This window comes from Falco rusticolus, chromosome 5 (assembly GCF_015220075.1).
Source record: "Falco rusticolus isolate bFalRus1 chromosome 5, bFalRus1.pri, whole genome shotgun sequence".
Classification (NCBI taxonomy): Eukaryota; Metazoa; Chordata; class Aves; order Falconiformes; family Falconidae; genus Falco; species Falco rusticolus.
This window is the reverse complement of record NC_051191.1, coordinates 47539371-47558912: the sequence shown is the minus strand read 5'-3', so window position 1 is coordinate 47558912 and position 19542 is coordinate 47539371. Positions and strand designations below refer to the sequence as shown.

At 44.4% G+C, this 19542-nt stretch overlaps 1 protein-coding gene across 1 annotated transcript in view; it reads left to right on the top strand.

Moving 5' to 3' along the window:
* The first annotated feature begins 1093 nt into the window (after positions 1-1093).
* Positions 1094-19542, top strand: part of PLXNC1 (plexin C1) — a 72271-nt gene continuing 53822 nt past the window's right edge. Inside the window, exons 1-4 of the mRNA XM_037387869.1 lie at positions 1094-2059; positions 13080-13202; positions 14598-14732; positions 16766-16866. Coding sequence (XP_037243766.1) covers positions 1109-2059; positions 13080-13202; positions 14598-14732; positions 16766-16866 — 1310 coding nt within the window. The 5' untranslated portion in view covers positions 1094-1108. The remainder of the gene's footprint in view (positions 2060-13079; positions 13203-14597; positions 14733-16765; positions 16867-19542) is intronic.

The window sequence follows — 19542 nt, the reverse complement described above, 5'->3', positions numbered from 1 at the left end:
TATGCCCATCCTCACCCGGAACTTCCAGAGACACCCAAGAGAGAACACTAAAATGCATCTTTGCTACCTTTCACAAACCCATTTTTCATTTAAAATGCAGCAAAACAATAATGAGCTGAGCACGCAGCCCACACCTCCCATCTGACAGAACCCGTACCAGCCATGACCCAGCAGGCAGCGAGGCCATCGGTCAGGCCACGCAGCGTGGCCATCCCTGAGCGCGGGCTGTGCGGGTGCCCGTCCCGCAAGGAGAGGGCAGGGCTTCTCCCCAACCCTGCCGAACGCGGGGGAAAAAGCCCGAAGCCTTTGTTCTTGCTGCTTCAGGGAAGGCCATGACATGTCTAACGGGAGATCCCACACCCCAAGCTTCCCGGTCGCGGTGGCCGCGACCCCCTGGCCCAGGGGCGCGCCGTGCGGCAGGGCGGTCGCCGCGCGGTAACGGGTACCAGCCGTGTGCCACGGGCGCTGCCGGCCCCCGCGCCCGCCGGCGGGCAGGTCCGGGCCTGCCCCCGCCAGGGACCGTCGCCCCCCGCCGCCCGCTGCCCGCGCGGTGGCCGCCGGGCGGCTTCGGCCGGGCGGGGAGTGAGGCAAAGCGGGTGCGCGGGGGCCGCCCTGCCCCGCAGGCGTCCCCGTGAGGGACCGGGTGCTGGGCGGCGCGGGGGGGCGGCTGCCCCGGCTGGCGGCCGGTCGAGGCGGGCCGCCTTGAGGCGAAGCGGGTCGCGCCCCCTCCGCCTCCCGCCACGCCGCGGGGAAGGAGCCGCCCCCGGCCCCCCACAGGCCGGCGGGCCCCCGCGCCGCCGCCGCCCCCCGTCCGCGGCGAGGCGGGCCGGCGGGGCCGGGGGGCGGAGGGGGAGCGGCGGCGCACGGCGGCGAGGTGGCTCGGCAGCCCTGCCGGAGGAGCCCGGCCCACCTCTCCCGTGCTGGCACCCCCTCCTCCCCGCCCCGAAAGAGGAACTCCCCGCCCGCGCGCAGCCCGGCCGCGGCGGAGGGAGAAGCCGCGGCGGCGGCAGCGGCAGCGCGCCCGGCCCCTCGGCACAGCATGGCGCAGCAGCGCCCGCCGCCCGCCGCCGCCTGAGGCGCCCCGCGGCGCCGAGCCGAGCCCGCGCCCATGGCGGCGCCGCCGCCCGCCCTCAGCTGGGCGCTGCCCCTGCTGGCGGCGCTGGCGGGCGCCGGCGGCCCCCAGAGCTTCGAGCTGCCGGGGGCCCCCATCGACAACATCGAGGTGAGCGGCGGCGGCGTGCTGGTGGCGGGCGGCAGCTGCCTCTACGAGCTGCGGCCCGAGCTGCGGCCCCGCCGCCGCGTGGTGCCGGCGGCGGCGGGGCAGGGCTGCGGGGAGCCCCCCGGCGTGCGCAGCAACCTGCTGCTGCCCTACGAGGAGGCCGGCGGGGAGGGCGTCCTGCTGGCCGGCTGGACCCAGAAGGACGGCACCTGCCAGGTGTGGGAGCAGCCGGCCTACCGGCAGCGCCTCAACCGCAGCGAGGTGGTCAGCTGCCTGCCCGACGGCTCCACCGCCGGCGTCGTCTTCCAGCTGGCTGGCGCCTGGTACCTGGCCGTGGCAGCCACCTACTCGGCCGGCCCCTATGGGAACCATCTGGGCTGCGAGCCTTCCCAGTCGGACGAGGCGACCGTCATCACGGTCCGCAGCATGGACAACCTGGAGTCCAAGGAGGAGCTGGGCATCATCAAGCGCAAGGAGGAGCCTTTGCACTTTGTTGATGCGCTCCGGTGGGGGGATCACCTCTTCTTTCCCTACTACAGGTTGAAGGCCAGGTTGGGTGAGGACTCGGAGCCACCGAGCATGGCTGTCCTGCACCAGCTGCGCCCCTCAGACGGTGGCCTCGCTTTGCAAGGGCATGTGTATTTGGACTGTGGGTGCAGGAGCCTCATTGTTTCCTCCAGCCTTGTCCGTCAGGGTGAGCAAGGCTGGTGGGTGGGTGTTTTCCGCCACAGCCGTGGCACCAAGGCCTGGAACGCCACTGCCGTCTGCATCTTTGGGATGGAGGAGATGAAGAAGCAAGCCTGTGCATCCACACACTTCGTCATGAACGGGGAGAGCTGTGTAAGTCCAGGCATCATTTTGCTAAGCTTTCATCCTACACACTGTTGTTGACACTGTTGTTGTTGTGGCTGGTGTCGCTGTGCATGACTCATGGGGTGTCCCTGACCTGAAGGCACATGAAGTTTGCTGGGAACTTCAGAGCTGCACCAGGCTTTGTGTGTCAGCCCTGGCTCCATCAGCCCTGGTGATAGAGTACTTTCTGTTTCTGAAAAGCTGATCCCTTATCAGATCCTGGAGTGTCCTTCCCACCTACATCTCAGGGAAGACATGTTTGAGGGAACACCTGAGGGCATCCTGGGTCAGGCCTGAGTCTCGGGGTCCTCACTCTGTGTGCCCTTTTCTGCCAGGGATTAGTCATACTTCATTGTATTTTCTTTACAGCCTAGATAAAGCATCTCCTACCTTATTCTGTGCATTCACATCTCATGTCATTGCAGCTACATTGGAAATGGAAAAAAAGCCCATCAGATTGACTTCTGTGCACTGGGCTGTTGCTCACTAGTTATTTACGGTTGCTTGTGTTGCTTGTTCGGTGGTAGGTGTTTCCCAAACCTCCCAGGACTGGCCTTGCTCAAGAGGGCTCGCAGCCACCCCCCCAACCTGTATGCTCAGCAGAAAGTGATAGGTGATACATCCTTGTTGTTGCAGTGGTTACATTTTCACAGGCAGCAGTATCCCATGGAGATCCCCTGGTCACCTACTTCTCTAGCACTCTTAAGCTCCTTCCTCCTTTTGAGGGTGAGCTGGGTACGTGCAGGGTGGGATGGGCAAGGCTACCAGCTTTGCTGTTGCCTCAGTAGCTAGTAAAGGAATGGACTAAAAATTGAATTCAAGAAGCTAAAAAATGTAGTTCAGGCAAAGAAGGTGCTTTTGCAAGGCCATTCCGTGCTTTGAAGTCACACTCAGAAGTCTTTTCAGAGCAGTGGCAAAAGGAACAGTACTGAAAAGTATCAGGGAGAACCACAGGGGATCAAGCAAGCCAACATAAAGCAAGCCGTGGCCTTTTGCAGTTCCCCCACCGTCCAGGGACTTTGCAGCTTAACCCCTGAATCCTTGCTGTGTTACGGTGGGAGTTTGTTGGAAACTCTTTGAAAAGTGTGGTAGATTTAAGGTCACTCCTTGGCTTCCCAAGTGTAGCCCGTAGCAGAGAACAGTGCTGAGATTCTTCCAAATACAAACTACCGGAGGGCACGTGTGGTTCAGTCTGCTCATCTCCCGGATGAGTTGCGAGACTATTGCCAGTGTTAGAGGGACGTAGTTATGAATGAGAACCCCGTATGTGGGTGAAATGACTGTGCTGAAGTAAATAGTGAAACTCTCGCAGCAGACACGGAGCCGATCCTTGGATTTCCAATGCCAGTTTATAGCTCAATGCATTTCTGTGTTCTCACAAGGCAAACTTGCTGAATGAATTTGCAGTCTCATTTTCATCTCAGAACACCTATTTACTAGTTGGATTTTTAATTCGTATTCTTTGTTCGTAATTACTCGTGGAGTTTCTTTGCAAGGTGCTTTCTGAGACTGCAAAACAACAAAGAAAAAGAAACCTCCCTGGGCAGCAGATCCTTTATAACCACTTCCCAAAGCCCTAGGCTAGAAATTCCAGAAGAGTCTCATGGATTTCAGATTAGTGTAATGCAGGTAAGGTGAGGCAGGTTTTTCTGTCTGACCAGTGTTCCTCTCAATCCCCTGTACCTGTTGCCTCCCAGTGCCTGAATATGAAAAATCAACGACCCAGTTGTTTAAGGGTTGGTCTGATTCAAGTCAGACTCCTGTGACTTCAGAGTTACTTTCATGTCCCAAAAGGCTTGTCCCTCCTGGAAATGTAGATTATATTTGAGTACAATGCTGAAGAATCCCAACTTTAAAAGTTATTTAAAGGATTGTTTGCTTAACATTATGTTCCTAACTATGGTGATGTTATTAATAATGATATCTTGGCACAATAAATACAGTTTACCACTGACAGGAAAGTGGTGTTTTAATATTTTGTGAGATAGCAGGACATCTGGGTGTTGTGTAGTAATACGACCTATAACATTACATGGCTAATTAGACTTCCTTTTAAAGCTAATTATATGTGCTTATGGTATATAAACATAGAAATAAATGCGTGTAGTTCAGCTTTAATATGTTTTTTATACTACAGAAGGTTAGGCCAGGCTATTGCAGAGTAGGTTTGGAGATGACAGGCCCATATGCTGCTGCTTCTGGGTTGTTTTAGACCAGATCCTTCTACTGTCTCTCACCAAATCATGCAGTCCCTGCAAATGTGGAATATGCTCTTCTTGGATTCAGAAGCACCAGGGCTTCAGAACTGGCAGGAAGATGGTGCACAGTGTGTCCATCACTGCGCAGCTTGTAGAAGTGTGTGCAATAGCTAGCAGTGGCTTTAGCCAGAAGGGAGTGCCTCATAACACAGAGCTGTTGGGAGTACATTGTAGTACAACATGCAGGAATGACAGCGAGCAACGGTACTTAACGTGTGCTTTGAAGTCCAGTCTTTTACAAAGGCAGTATTGATACTGAGCAAATGAATGTGTTGCAGTGTTATGATTGCCTGGAGTGCAAGACCTCTACACTGTTTGTGGTGGGTAGACCGTGCTGAGTGTCAGCCTGACTTTTGCATTGCGGGTGCGGTGTTGTAGGGTTCTGTGGATCTTAGTCTGCTTTGCTGGGTACACTTCAGTTCTGGAGCTCAGATGTGATGAGGTACACAGATCACGGACACAGTTTGTCAGTTGATGTAGGAATTGAAAATACTTTTTTTCACTGCAGGAATGCAGTTTATAGTCAAGAGTATATGTTAGGGAGTAGTGGCAGTTTGTTTTCCTTCTGATCTTGTAATTTTTCAGATTTCTGTAATTATTCTGATTACCTTTAGGCAAGACGTCCTGTTACCTGTCAGCACTCACACAGCTGCTTGTATTTGCACTGTGTTGGCAGTGTGTGTTGGCAGTGTGTGTTGGCACTGTGCTTCTCAATAGTACAGTGCAAGAGGGACTGAGTCTGAGGTATTTGTGATCCTGAATTCCCTGCTATGCTACTGCTGCATGTTCTGCTCTAAACTCATTCCTGTAAGGTACTGAGCTTTCTGGCCTTAACCCAGTAAAGCACTTTAGGGCATATTTAACATTAGGCCTATAAGTACTTCCATCATCTTCATGCCCATGCATTTAAAGTTAAGCATGAACTTGAGTACTTCACTGGATTGGAACCAAATTGCTCTGCATCCTGTAGGAACTGATTGTAGGTGTGCAGTCTCTTTAGCCTTGCATTGCTACTTAGGCCAAAGTTGACATTTGCATTAAGTTTCAATGCTGGTTTTGAGTCTGTCATTGAAAATTAGTAGTTTTTAAGATCCTTGCTTTATCAAAAACTATGTGACTGCTACAGATTCTGTGGAATTGCTCCTTAGAAGAACAAACTAATTCTGGTTTTGTTTTGTGAAGTATTGTGCACAAAGCATTTTGTCCTAATTGGATGTGTTTATTCTGGGCATATGTAATACTGGATTCCCAAAGACAAGATTCTGAACTAGCAAGAGGCAAGTGGTATCTTAAACTACTCTGAAAATATTTTGCAGTTTTATATTTATATGGGTGGTTTTCCTCTGATCCACACGTCTCTGTTTTGAGTATATCTACTTACATGCACTGTCAAGGTGTATGCATTAATGGACTCTAGCGTAACCTGCATGTACATAAGTGCATCTTCTTCACAATTTTCTTAGTTGATAAATGTGAATTTGCCACATTTCATTCTCCATTTCTTTTCAGAAACCTGACTGAGCACTAGCAAACATCTCTGGTGGTTTACAATTATGAAATTGAAGCTCCTTAGCCAGTACATAGGAGGAATGTTGGAATTTGTCACAAACTTGCTCACAGTAGCTAGTGAACTTGAAGAAAGGCTTTTCTTTAGTTGTTCTGTGGCTGAACAGAAGCTACTAGAATCTCAGATCTCTCCCAGAGATCCCAGGATCTCATGGATCACAGCCAAGCAGATGAGTAGGAGAAGTGCTGAAATTAGAGAACATGAAAAGGAGAGAGTTGTAGGGTGTTATCTAACCACACTGACAAATCTGGAAATTAGTGTTGCCAATATAAGAGGTTGTATGGGAAGAAAAGGATTCTACAGTTTTTCAGGGAGAAAATCCAAAAAAATGTTAAGCATATACTTATAAGACAGAGACAAGTTGCTGTAGTGTATATTAAGGTGTTTATTTTATGATGTGCAAAGGCTAAGTAGCTGTGATAGTTACTAAATTATAAGCTGTCTTGGTTGGTTTTTAATCTGCCATTTAATGCAAGTAAAGATGTATAACAGTCTGTTCTTTGAATTTTTGCATTTTTCAGTGGGTGATAAATATGTGGGTTGGTATATACCCCTTTTTAGAGCATAGTTTGGAATCGTAGGACAAATGTTAGCTGGTGTAAGCTCTGCTAAAGAGATTTTGAAGTCAACATAGTTACATCAGCTTAATCATGGCCATTAATTTGCAGGAATGACATTTGAATTTGTGTGGTAACTCATTCCAAAATGATTCATGGTCTTTTATTTAAGGAAAGAATTACAGGCTTCTAAATATCATTTGGTATCAAAATTGATCCTGTAATTAATTTTCTAGTAGTAAAGTCATCTCCTGTGTATTACCAGACTGCTAGTATTTCATCTGATGTTTGACAGATTTCTAGAGTTGTTTCTGAAGTGAATATTTCTGTCCAGTTACAATGAATTTTCAGTTCGTTCCTGTTTGGTGTGGGAAGTAAGCCATAGGAGACTTGTAAACTCACACTGTCAGTAAGAAGAAGAGTTGCTTTTAGTCATCTGGCTTCACCAGGTGTTCTTAGTGGAAACTTTTGAAGGCCTGGGGGCTCTTGAACAGAAGATTCACTTCCTTGGGATCACAGAGTCGTTCAGGTTGAAAGGAACCTCAGAGGAGGTCTCCGTCCATCCCCCTGCTCACAGCATGGTCAGCTCTGATATCAGACAAGGTTGCTCTGGGCTTTGTCCTGTCAGGTCTTGAAACCTCCAGGGATGGAGACTGCACAATATCTCTGGACAACCTGTTCTGCTTAATTGTCCTCATGGTGATTTTTTAAATCTTCTGTCCACTAGAAACCTCCCTTGTTTCAGTTTGTGTTATTATCTCGTCCCGCATACACTTCAGTCAAGAGCCTGGCTCTGTTTCTCTGGTCCCTCTGAAACTGTCTCCTCTGTAGGCTGAATCAGCCTGGGTCCCTCAGCCTTTCCTCATAGGTCAGCTGCTCTGGGCTCCGACTGTCACAGTGGCCCACTGCTGAACTCACTCTGATTTACCAAGATCACTGGTACTAAGGGTCCCAGAACTGAGCACGGTATCCTGGACACAACAGAACATGTGCCAATTAAAGGAGAATGATCACTTTCCTTGCGCGATCTGGCTGTGCTGCTGTCGATACAGCCCAGGATGCTGTTACCCTTCACTGCTCCCTGGCTACACTGTTTAGCCTACAGCCCTCCAGGACCCTTGTGTCCATTGCAGCAGAGCTGCTCCCCGGCCTGTACTGTCACAGGGGGTTAGGCCATCCCAGGTGCAGGACTTTGCATTTGTCCTTGTTGAATTTCTTGCAGTTCTTGTTGGCCTGTTCCTCCAGCTTCTTTAGGTCTTTCTGAATGGCAGCCCTGCAGTAAAGAATATCAGCTCATTTTGATACTATCTGCAAGATTAATCTGGAAGCTTTCAATGTCTTCCTCCAGGTCATTGATAAAGATACTGAGCAGGACATGTCCCAGGATAGGTTCCCTTAAGAACTCCGCTTGTAACTAGTGCCTGGGTAGAGTACAAACCACTAACCAATACCCTCTGAGCCTGTTGATCCATCCAGTTTTTCCACCCGTCCAGTAGTCCTCCTGTCTAAGCTGTAACATCTCAAGTTGGATACAAGGATGCTGTGCTAAACGGTGTCAGGAGCTTTGCTAAAGTCAATTACGTCTACTGTTCGTCCCTCCTCCACAAACTGAGTCATCATCACAGAAGGCAGTCACGGAATCATAGAACTGTTTAGGTTGGAAAAGACCTTTAAGATCATTGAGTCCAACCATTAACATGGCACTGCCAAGTCCACCACTAAACTGTGTCCCTAAGTGCCACATCTACACATCTTTTAAATGCCTCAGGTTGGTCAGGCATGATTCATCCTTGGTGAATTCATGTTGGCTTTCCACAGTCACTTTATTCTTGTGCCCAGAAGTGGCTTCCAAGAGGATTTGCTCCATGATTTTCCCAGGGAAAAAGTGAGACTGGCCAATGTGTAGTTCCCCAGGTCATCCATGTCTTTTTTGAAGATGAGTGCAGTATTTGCCTTTATTCGGTTCTTGGAGACTTCCCCTGATCTCCACAACTTTTGAAATATGAGAGAATGGCCTTGCAGTATCATCAGACAGTCTCTCAGCATCTTCCTGCAGATCCCACGTGGCCTGCCTGAGATTTTGTAAGAGATCCCTGGCTTAATCCTTTTCCAGTACTGGTAGTTTCTCTCTTCCTTGAACTCTGTGAGGACTACAAGACCTTGCTGGTGTAGTCCAGAGCCTTGTCTGCATCTACTGTCAATAAATCATGACCTATTCAGCAGCCGGTGCATATTTTCATTGTTTATTCTTTTATTGCTCATGTAGTTGTAGAAGGTCTTCTTGTTGCCTGTAACATCCCTTGCCAGTTTCAAACCCAGGTGAGCTTGGGCTTTCCTAACACCATTCCTATGTGTCCAGGCCGTTCGTCCTTAGTCACTTGTTCCAGCTTCTACCTCTTTCATACTGTTTTTCTGCATTGTAGTTCAGTCATGACTTCCCTGCTTAGCTCGGGCCATCTCCTGATGTGGCTGCCTGTTTTCCTGAGTTTTGTGCTTGGAGGAGGTCGTCCTGAAAGACCTGTTAACTTTCCTGAGCTCCATTTCCCTTCAAAGCTGCCTTTCAGGGGATCCCACAAACCAGTTCCCTGAACAACCTGAAGCCTGGTTTTCAGCTTTGTACTCTGCTGTTCTTTCCTCACTGCCCTCAGAATCCTGAACTCGGTTATTTCATAGTTACTACAGTGAAGACTGCCATTGATTATCACAGCTCCAGTCAGTTCTTCCTTGATTGTGAGTAGCAAATCCAGAAGAGCATCATCCTTCGCTGACCCTGTGGAGTTAACAAATCCTGGGGTCCCATCTCATTCACTTTGCCCACAGAGCTCTGTAGTCCTGATCTGCACTAGGCAACATCCTTGGTGTCTGCGTGTATGTGCAACAATGGGTAGTGGTCAAAGGAATGGAAAATCACTGGCAGTCTCTCTGCAGTTAATCAGGGCCCCTAAAAAAAAAAAGAAACTTCTTGTAACAGCATGACTTTAGCAGGTGTGTGCCTTCAGCCCTCACAGGAGGGAATCTCTGACCATGGTCACTCACCACTTCCTCTCACTCTCTGCTAATGCTCTGTTCAAGCTCTGCTGGTTTCAAAGCCTTCCTTAATGGAGGTTGTTCTTCCTCATTGTTTATTAGGACACTTTACCAATTCTGTAAACTTGGATCTGAGGCCAGAGAAGGAGTGTTTCTGCTGCTGCAAGGAGTCACAGATTTATAGCCTCCCCATCTCAAGAGTCTCCATCAACCTCTTGCTCAAGTGTAGCCTCTGACTATTCCTCCTGCCTTGCGTCATGAGGCTCAGGATCTTACCTCTGCAAGATCTCTGTAAAGACCCTGTCATTTACTGGTCATCCACCCTGATTTTTTGCAGTCTGCTTGCCTGAGATGGTTTGTCTACCTAGCATTGCTATGCAGTACACAAACTAAAAAAAATTCCTGGAAATAAAATTTTGGAACAGTTAATCTCTTCGTTCCTTAGCCCTAATAAAGGCTTGCTGCGTGCACCAATATTTAAGTTTGTTACCCTCTGATACAATAAAAATTGATGCAGGTGGTTGAAGGGTGGTGAAACTAAGAAAGAAGGATGAGGTAGCAGAAGTTTTTTTCCCTCTAGGAAAAGCATCGATCTATTGTTCCAGTGTTGACTATCGCTTATGCGCTGCTCACAAGTCTTGTGTCCTTTTGTATAGCTCCATCTGTTCATTCACTGTGATGCTCAAACCCTTTATTTTTACTTTTTGGCCAGCTGCAATATGATGAATGCTGCGTGAGCTAAAAATGCTGCCCTTCCCTCTGAGGCTTGCAATGTAAAATAATCAGGAGGAAATAAAGACAGAAAGTAGAATTGTGAATATGGTTGCTGCAGCTGGAATCATGCAGTGATAAATCTGAAAATTACATGTAAAATAGAAAATTAGTATAAATACTTTTCATGCCAATAACCAAACTTCATAGTGGGGTGAACTTAAAAGCAAAATGTAAGTCAATTCAGGAGAACTCTAGGCTTACCTGTACACATGAAGATTTTGGGGGACTATAGAATAGAGCAGAGGGTAGAACTGAAGAATTAAAAACCCAAAGGTCTTCTAGAGTAGTAATGTCTTTTCTTTTGCTTTTCTTGTGTTAGTATGAGCCTGGAAGTGTTACAGGATAGACGGATGATTGTGGAGATGAGTGACTCTTCAAGTATAAAGGAAGTTTGGACTGTAAATGCATTTTTAAGGATGGATATAGCTGTGAAAGAAAGAGCTTGGGAAGGCCCTACAGTGCTGTAACCCCATTAGTCACAGTGGAAGAAGTAAAAGGGCTTGTTAAAAAAATAAATGCACATGGAAAAGGGGTGACAGAAGGGTGAAAGCAGCAGCTGCACCCTGGAGGGAACGGGCAAGCTGGAGAAATAGGTTGCAAAAGGGAGAAGGCAATTTTTGTTGTGACTGCCCACCATCTGAATTCCCCCCTCTTCTTATCTGTATTAGCTCAGTGTCGCATTGACCCTCCCTCTAGCAAGCCGAGTGAGGGGAGGGGGCTTCCACACTTGTCAGTATTGGTTCTTCAGTCAGATGAGGAGGATGCACTGATATGACACTAGTTATTTTATTAGTATGTGGGTCAAAAGAAAATCTGGCAGCAGAGCTTTTCAGAGACTGGATGAGTCCTCCGCTCTTCTGTGATCTTATTGTGCCGAGTCTGCAAAGGAACCTGGGGTGGTTTGTTTTCCTTACACTACTGCATGGTGCACTGCAGAAAGAAACCCCCTAATTCTGGCAGAAATGAAAGCCTGGAAGCGAAGCTTCACTTCAGTCCTTTGCCTGAGTGAAGCCTCATTGTGTATATCAGTGCTGGAGTTTTGTGACCCTCTGATCTAGTGAGTGAGTTAACTTTTTCCACCTTAAAATACTTGCAATCACTTTTCCCGCCCCATATCTAAAACAGATCTCCATGGCACTGGAGTCTCATGCCTAGGCGGGTTTTACTGAAGTTCGGTGCCAGTCGTCTTCCTCCTGGATGAAAAAAACCCAGTATCTTTAAATATAAGAGTTAATCAAGTCTTCTTTTACTCCAAGTGGCTGTTCTTGCAAGCTAATTAAAATGATTCAGATGACTGAAAAAGATTTTAATTGATTTAGGATTGCAGTTCAGAAAAAAAATAGTTCTATGTGGAAAGACTTTTTGGGGTTAAGCCAGCATCCTAGCATGCCAGAGAGTTGAATTCAGCTGTTACCGTGTTATGGATTCACTTCATAACTTTGAGAAATGCCTTCACCTTTCTGCAAAATGTCAGTTTTAATAGTCTATTCTCACACTTTGTTTTGTGCATTAAAGCAAAATAGGTTCTCACAGTAAGAGGGTGCCTGTAGGTTTAGGCATCTGTCCTTGAGGCTGAGATTCTGGGCTTTGTAAGCTGACCTGCAGGGCTTGTTCCCAAGGTCCTGGTCCTGCCCGAGCTCTTGCCCCCCACCTCTCCATGCCTGCTACTCCTTTGTGCCCACGCTGGTGTCATGCAGCCACACGTTCATGTGGTGAGGAGAATGACTCAAACGAAAAATTAGGTAGATAGATGGATTTACAGACCATTTTCCAGGCACGTAATTTCCTTCACTAAGCTTACCGGAAAGTATTATACTAATAGAGGGGAAGGGGAGGTAAAGCTTGGCTGTGGTTGGACCCATTTGGAGGTTGACTGAAAGCAGTTACAGGACTGCACACCTGAGTTACTGCTTGCTGGGGAGATACCTGGGCTTGTAGGGAGTTCAGGGCAGAGACCATCTCTCACCTGGTGAATAACCTTATTCTCACACATCGGAGCTTCCTTTCAGCACTTGATTGTTTACAATCGGAGTTACTTCGTCAGGTTTTTCCTTCCACAAGATACAGGGATTTCCTGCGTGATGTTTTCTTTCATGAGCTCCTTACACACTTGTCACTTGACTTCCTCCAGCTTTGATGGAGAATTGTAGGCAACATGTTAAATTTAAAGTTCATACAGGTACATTCATATTTTCCCTGGCATGAACTTTATACTACTTTATCTCATATTTATGTAAATACGCAAGTCTCAACTTCCTTTAGTGTAAAGCAGGAAACCAGAAAGGGGAGGATGAAGCTTTGCATTTTTTGAAGCATAGTAGAAAAACCCAAAAGTCCATGTGTTTGAAGTGCTTTCTTTCTCCAGAATATTAACATGCTGAGTTGCAGCATGGTTGCTGAGTGTATCTGTAGCCTTCATAGTAGGTGCAGACAGGTGATGGCAAAGCATGGCTTTGCTGAGAAGAACTGGCAATTCAGAATAAGCCCAGGGCAGAATAAGCCCCCAAAAGAGGAATTCTGTTGCAGAGTAACTTGCTGTTAGGCCAAGCCTATGTCCCACTGAGGTCAGTGTTTTAGCTGCAGTAGGTGTAATCTTTATCACAGGTGTGGTCAGTTGCCATGTATAAAAAATAAGTAGTTTAATGTTTCATGTGCCATTTCCAATGATATGTGGCACTGAAATTGTGTCAGAATTAAAATGTTAGCCAAAGTATTGGCTAAAGTTGAGTTTTCTGAGAATCTTTCCAGGGATTCTTCTTTTTCTTAATGTTTTACAGTATAGGTGAATGATTTTGTAATAGATTTCTCTTATATCTGATTTTCAGGAGGCACGATCAATCAAGAAACTACCTACCTTGATTCACTCTGGATTAGTGGCTGTTTATGGCACAGTTGTTTTGGATCAGATAGTTCTCTTTTTGGGAACAGATGATGGACAGTTACTGAAGGTAAGCTAAGCTGAGAGTGGCAGTTCTTCCCTTCTCCATCAGCTGCCACTGTGTTCAAGTGGGTAAATGTTTCCTGGCTTAGGCACTGTATTATAAACAGATATAATCTCCTGAATCTCTGTTTCTTTTTTTGTTGGTTTGTGAAGTAACTGCTGTGTTGTTACGTGAAGAGCAACATAACTTCCAAAAGCAATTATGTACCCTGCTTAAAATTCATGGAAACGTTTCATTAAACTGCTAATGCCTACAGTATCAATTTATGGACTGTGGAGTTCTCAGTTACTTGGTCTTTTGTTTCCTTCCTTGCTTTGGTTGTCCAGTAGAAATGTTAAATATTGTTAAATTTTGGAAACATATTTATTTGTTTGTTGGCCTGTCTTGTGATGTGAACAGCTGTCCATTAAAGAGAAAAGTCAAGATTCATTTTGCTTTAGCTTCTGAATAGTCGACCTACGCTACCTTAAATCAATCACCTGGAAGTGAAAGTTATCTTATCTTATTATCAAACTTTTCAACCATCCAGTCAAATGTCTTTTATGCTTCAATTTTTTTCCGGGTTTTGCGAGAATGTGCATTTCCTGTCTTCACTGCAAAGGATGACTCTCATTTTTTGTTTTTATTAAGCAGGCAGTTGGAGAGGAATATAGTAGAGAGCTTGAAAAGCTTTTACCCATTTGATTTCACTGTGCTTTTGATAATGAAAAATAAAATTGAAATCTTCCCTGTCTCCTTAGTGCAGTGGAGACCATGAATGCATGAATGTATCTCCCTTGTTTAGTCATGTTTATGGAAAACCTTGTATCAATGTTGGTGTGATTATTAACTTGCAAAATAAAGTTTCCGTGGTCTCTGGTTCTCTTGAATTTTGTGTGAAGGGTGGTGGAAGACTGTAGAGTTAGGCAAGGTAAGAAAAAGAAGTACTACCACAGATGTATACTCACAGAAGCCACAGAGAAACTTCTGTCCTGAAGACAGTTGTCAGTAAGTTCCTATTTACATTATGGGTGTCTGGATGTTGGTTTGTTTTCTGAAGGCTAATACTTCCTTCTCCATTCATAGGAGTAGTTAACACATTAGGGCTTTGGGATATAGGCGTCTCTTCCACATTCAGTTTCTGTGTCAATCAGGAACATACTTGGTGGGAGGGGTGTTTCATACACTAAACCAGTGCGAGATTCATTGCGAAATGTGTCTGGCCTGGATTTTGTTGGAATTCTGTTCTGGTGTTCTTTTCCTCCATCTTTCTGCAGTGTGAGAGCCAGTGCAGTAGGTGAGTTGAATCAGGGCACAATAAATCATCTCAGCAGCTCTGATGTAGCTGAAATTAGGATTTTGTTTAAAATACTGACTGATCAGTAAAAGGACTTGTGGATAATTTAGTTTCTTGTGTTTTAGGCTGTTCTTAATGAGGATATGGAATCTAATTGCCCAGAGGTTTTATATGAAATTAAGGAAGAAACCTCCATTTTCCCCAAACTTCGACTTGATCCAGTAGATAATAACTACATCTATCTGTCCTCTGCCAATAAGGTAAGCGCAATATTAAATAAAAGAGTAGGTTCAAATAAGCTGCTGCTTTAAGGGTTTCTGCCACATTATAATTGAAGCATCAGTTTTGGTCGGAGTTAGACCTTAAGTATCCAAACTGCGGTGAACAACTTTACATCTAGTATCTGATTATGTCCTCTAAGTTTGGGCTGCACTGCTGCAGAGCTTGGAAGAGCTTCCACTGTAATGGTGCTGCCTACTGTTGCTGTGATCCAGCAGCACCCTTAATCCTATGCTTATTTTATGTCATTCTGTGGACAGAGTCTTTGCTTCTCTTTTACCTGGAGACATCATGCAGAATCAGACTTGGAGGCAGCAAAAAAACCCTTGTAGACTCTTTGGAGGTGGGAGTTTCTCTGAATTAGCAATCCGGCTATTGGTAGGCTGGGGTCTGCTAGTCAGTTATGGAGTTTCTAATGTGGAGAAAACTCTTAATTTAAGAGATGGGTTTGAAGTCTTAGTTCTGCTGAAATCAATGATAGAATTCTCATAATCTTCAGTTAGGCATAGATTTTAAAAAAACCAAACCAAAACCACAATCAGAAATGATTAATGTGTCTGCATAGTGATGCCAAGGAGTTCAGCAATCACTGGGAGCTACTGCATGTGAGCAAACACATCAGAGCTTCATGTCAAGCAGAGAGCAGCTCCCAGGAGCCAGTGCAGTTGTTGCAGCACATCCTGCAGCAGGGCTACTGAGCGTCAACTTGGCAAATCCCTTTGTCTCACTAGCAGCGGGGAAGATGGCAGTGAAACATAAGGGCTGGCTGTCCATCTGAGCCGGACAGGATTTCACCCAGCACTTGATTACTTTCATTTACAATAAAATCACTTTTCCAGCAGTGAACATGGCATTTTAGCCTGTCGTCTGAGAGAATGGGTAAGTTGGTAGGAGAGCTCCTGACTGATACAAACATCTATCACAAATGCAGAAGGAATCAAAATTTCAGTCAAAAGTATATGTAGATATTCAAAATAAAGACTCAAATTTTCTTCAGCTTTGGTAAAAGAGCAAGTTGTTATAGAGGAACAACACTTTTAGGAATAAATGCCTCTCTGTGATCATCTCTTGGAGCTTAAATAATGCTTTTAAACTATCTTTTTTTAACTTGCTAGTAGTCTATGAAGTTGGCTGGTTTCTGAGCTGATTATCTTGCACACCTGCGGCTAAATTTAATTTTACAAGATATGGCTGGAAAGAACAGTAAATATACTTTTGCAGAAAGCCACGTATCCTTGTTTCCGTTCTCCAAGCATAGGAATTTTTAATTCCTGCAAATTTGTAAAAAAAATAATGGCTTGAATTAGGAATATTTTTCTTATTAAGATTATTAATTAACATTGTTATTAATAATATTATTTGTATTTGTAATCAGATTTCTCTTTTTCTTTTTCCTTTCCTTTTCTGAAAATGGCCGGCTAGGATATTCAAGATGAATGTACAAGTATAGCTACATATAATATAGCCACAATTATCTACATTTACTTATTGAAATGGCATTTTCATGCATGCTAAGGAGTTGCATGCGTTTGTTCTAATGTGCACATGCAGTAACCTGACATGGTGATGCAAACACAGATGCATTTTGTTTTGCGCATGCATTTTTGGATGCACCTTCATCAATCATTTAAAAATCTCAGTTCTGATGAGAGGAAAACAGTGTTCTGCTAAGCAGAGCATTATTTGTAAAATAAAGCTCTTTTCTATTGTTATCTATAATTCGCTATGCTAATCAGTCTTTCTTGCATTAGCCTGTCCATGCTGGCCTTTCAGTAGTAGAACCCAATTATCATTGTCAAGAGGCGTTTCATCATCTGATGGCAAAATACAGTGTGTGTAAAATAGGCTGCATATTTGTATCCAGAGGTCTTCTGGCAGAGGGGAGTCCATAATGAAACTTCCCCAAAGGGATTGTGCTTGGTTGCTGTCAGATTTTTAATAGTAACCCTCAATTTCCCTGTTTATGAAGGCTATTTATTTTAATTCAGTGTGTTACTGCGTTCTTTGGTTTTAGGTGAGGAGAATACCAGTTGCAAATTGCAGTAGATACATTTCTGAGCAAGAATGCTTATCTGCGAAGGATCCCTACTGTGGGTGGTGTTCTTTGAGTCGCAGGTATTTTTTGTATTTTAGACTTTCATATAATAGCAATGCATTATTAGTCAGTGTACATTTTGACTGGCTTGGGGCTATTCAGCATCAAGATTGTATCTACTGAGTTTTTATGGAATCAGTCACAGCCATAAACGAGACACTACTGTCACGTGGAAGGGAGCTCTGCAGTTTTTAAAAACCATGTTAACCCCTCAGATTTTTGAGATCTACCTATAAAATATATGTTGGGCTAAGAAGAATAAATTATTTTGGTTTTAGAACAGATGTTTTTGCTTTCCAGATTGATTGAGAGATAAAACTGTATGCTCATGCTTGAAGCATCTCGATTGCTGAGAGCATCTTGCATGTGAGAATGGAGAAAGTGCTCAGTTGCCTTCTGTATTCATAGTTCCTTGCTTTGGAATCACTGCCTTTGGTTTAGGTCAGAGGAGAATTTCTTTCTAAACACTTCATTCCCACATTTGGGTCATAGTTTTGGTGCTTTCTTTGAAGGTTTGAAAGCTATTGTATATCTTTGGCCTGGACTGGAGAAATTCCTGGGTCATCAAGTGTAGTCTTGGCAACTGCAAGCAACCACATCATGTAAACCTACTCATGAACTAATCGACAACCACATCATGGAAACCTGCTCATAAACTAATCAAGGACCATTCTAAGTTTAGATAGGTTTTTTTGTCCTCCCTGGCCTGGTTGTGTGGCTACCTGAGAGTCTTATTTTTCTGCTGGTTAAAATCTGGCTGCTCATTTTCATCACGTGTGTGTTCATGGACAGGTTACACTGGTACACTAATTTGTTCTAGTGCTCGCATCTCCTTGGCTTGAATAGGTTTTTTCCTCTTCCCTCGCACTTAATCTCCTCAATGGTTTTGTGAAGGCAGTCTCTTTTCTGGCTTTCATTTTGGTGTGCTGAAACAGCTAACTTCACTAAGATCCTCTCACATAAGACACTCCTTTCTTAACTCCACTCCAGTAGGCTGTCTGTGAAATTTATGTATTATTTTAAAAATAAAGATGGCCAGGACTGTCACAGTATTCCAGAAACTTTCAGCTGTGCCTTGTTCAATGGTGTTTAATCAGTCTGTCCAGGAAGCACCTTACTTAGTGTGTCCTGGGATCACAAACGTCTTTTTCATGACAGCGTCACATTGATGGGCCACAATCACCCATGATCAAATAATGCCCCCAGGTCCTTCTCTTTCTTTGTTTTCTTTCCAGTTGATGAGTTTCCAGTCTATAACACATGGGTTGTGAGATCTTCATTGCTCTAGGTACATGTTCTTGTACTTTTATGCTTTGAAATGTCATCCCATTTCAAGGTTGTCCAAGCTTTCCTCTGTGATATTCTCATCTTCCTCTGCATGGTAATGTTCCCAATTTTTTATCATCGTCAGATGTTGACAGTGTAACCCTTCTTTTATGCCAGTTTATCAGGGATTAAAACATTAAACAGAAGTGGTTATAAGGTTGATTTTTGAGGAATTCTACTAGTAGCCTTATTTTAGAAGGTTAATACTACCGTTTAGGTTATTTTGGCTTGTTACAATGTTAACTTGATTTTGCTGAAGACCTGCTACTTTGTTTTGCAAAGGTAGTTACTAGAAGAGAGTGGCAGTGTATTCTGTTACCTGTTTTCTTCAAACTCTCTTTTTTCTATCTTGTTAGAAAGGGTGTATGTTACAATACTAAGCTTTTCAGGCTTTTCGTTACCTTACTGTCTGCGAATAACGGCTTTAGTCAGTAAATCCCCTGTTTATGAGGGGAATCACCAAAAGTTTCCATCTGGTTGAAACAGAAACAATTTACTCCTTTGCAGAAAAAATTACCTACTATAATATGAATCCTATTCAACACCCACATAATTTTTCACTGTTAAGCACTTAGCATCATTAAATACTTGGTTTTGTGAAGAGAGAGCTCTGAGTGAAGCTTTAGAAAAAGAGGAAGACATGTTTTTAGCCAATATTTTAATCAAAGCCCATACATGTCCACTAAAGCAATATATTCCATATGACATTGATGATATGTTTTATATTCTTACTGGGAAATAACTGTTATATTAAATATGTACTCAATTTTTTAAATAAAACTTAGCAGTAATGCTTCATTTTAAAGACAACGTGAACTCAAATCCAGTGTTTTGTAAAAAAGATCTGCAGCTTGTATTTCAAGTAAAAAAAAAAAATGAAACAAAGTGTTTCTGCTGTTCATATTTCTACTCTTTCTTCCATAGAGAGAAATATATAAATTCTCCTTTTCACAGTAATTTAAAACAATTAGTCATAACATTGTGTGATTTCTCTTGATGTTTCTACATTTTCTATAGATGAATCGGATTTACCTGAAGTATGCTGAAATTATTCCAATACAAGGCACTGATGTTTTACTTATATTTTCCATATGGAACTAACACAATAAGTTAGTTACCTGACATGACCAGACTGTCCTGGTTTCAGCTTAGGACTTACTTTTTAATTTGGTCAGTGTGTGTGAAATCTGTGGACTTCATTCTGGGGCTGGTACGTCAGAAGCCAAAATTTTATCTGAAACAAAGTTCTCATGCCATGATGAAATCAGTGTGCTTTAGCAAGCTAGAGAGGGCAAACTCAGCAGGATCTGTAGTTAATGCAAAATTACTGAAGCAGAGACTTAAGTACATATGAACAAACTGGTATGCAT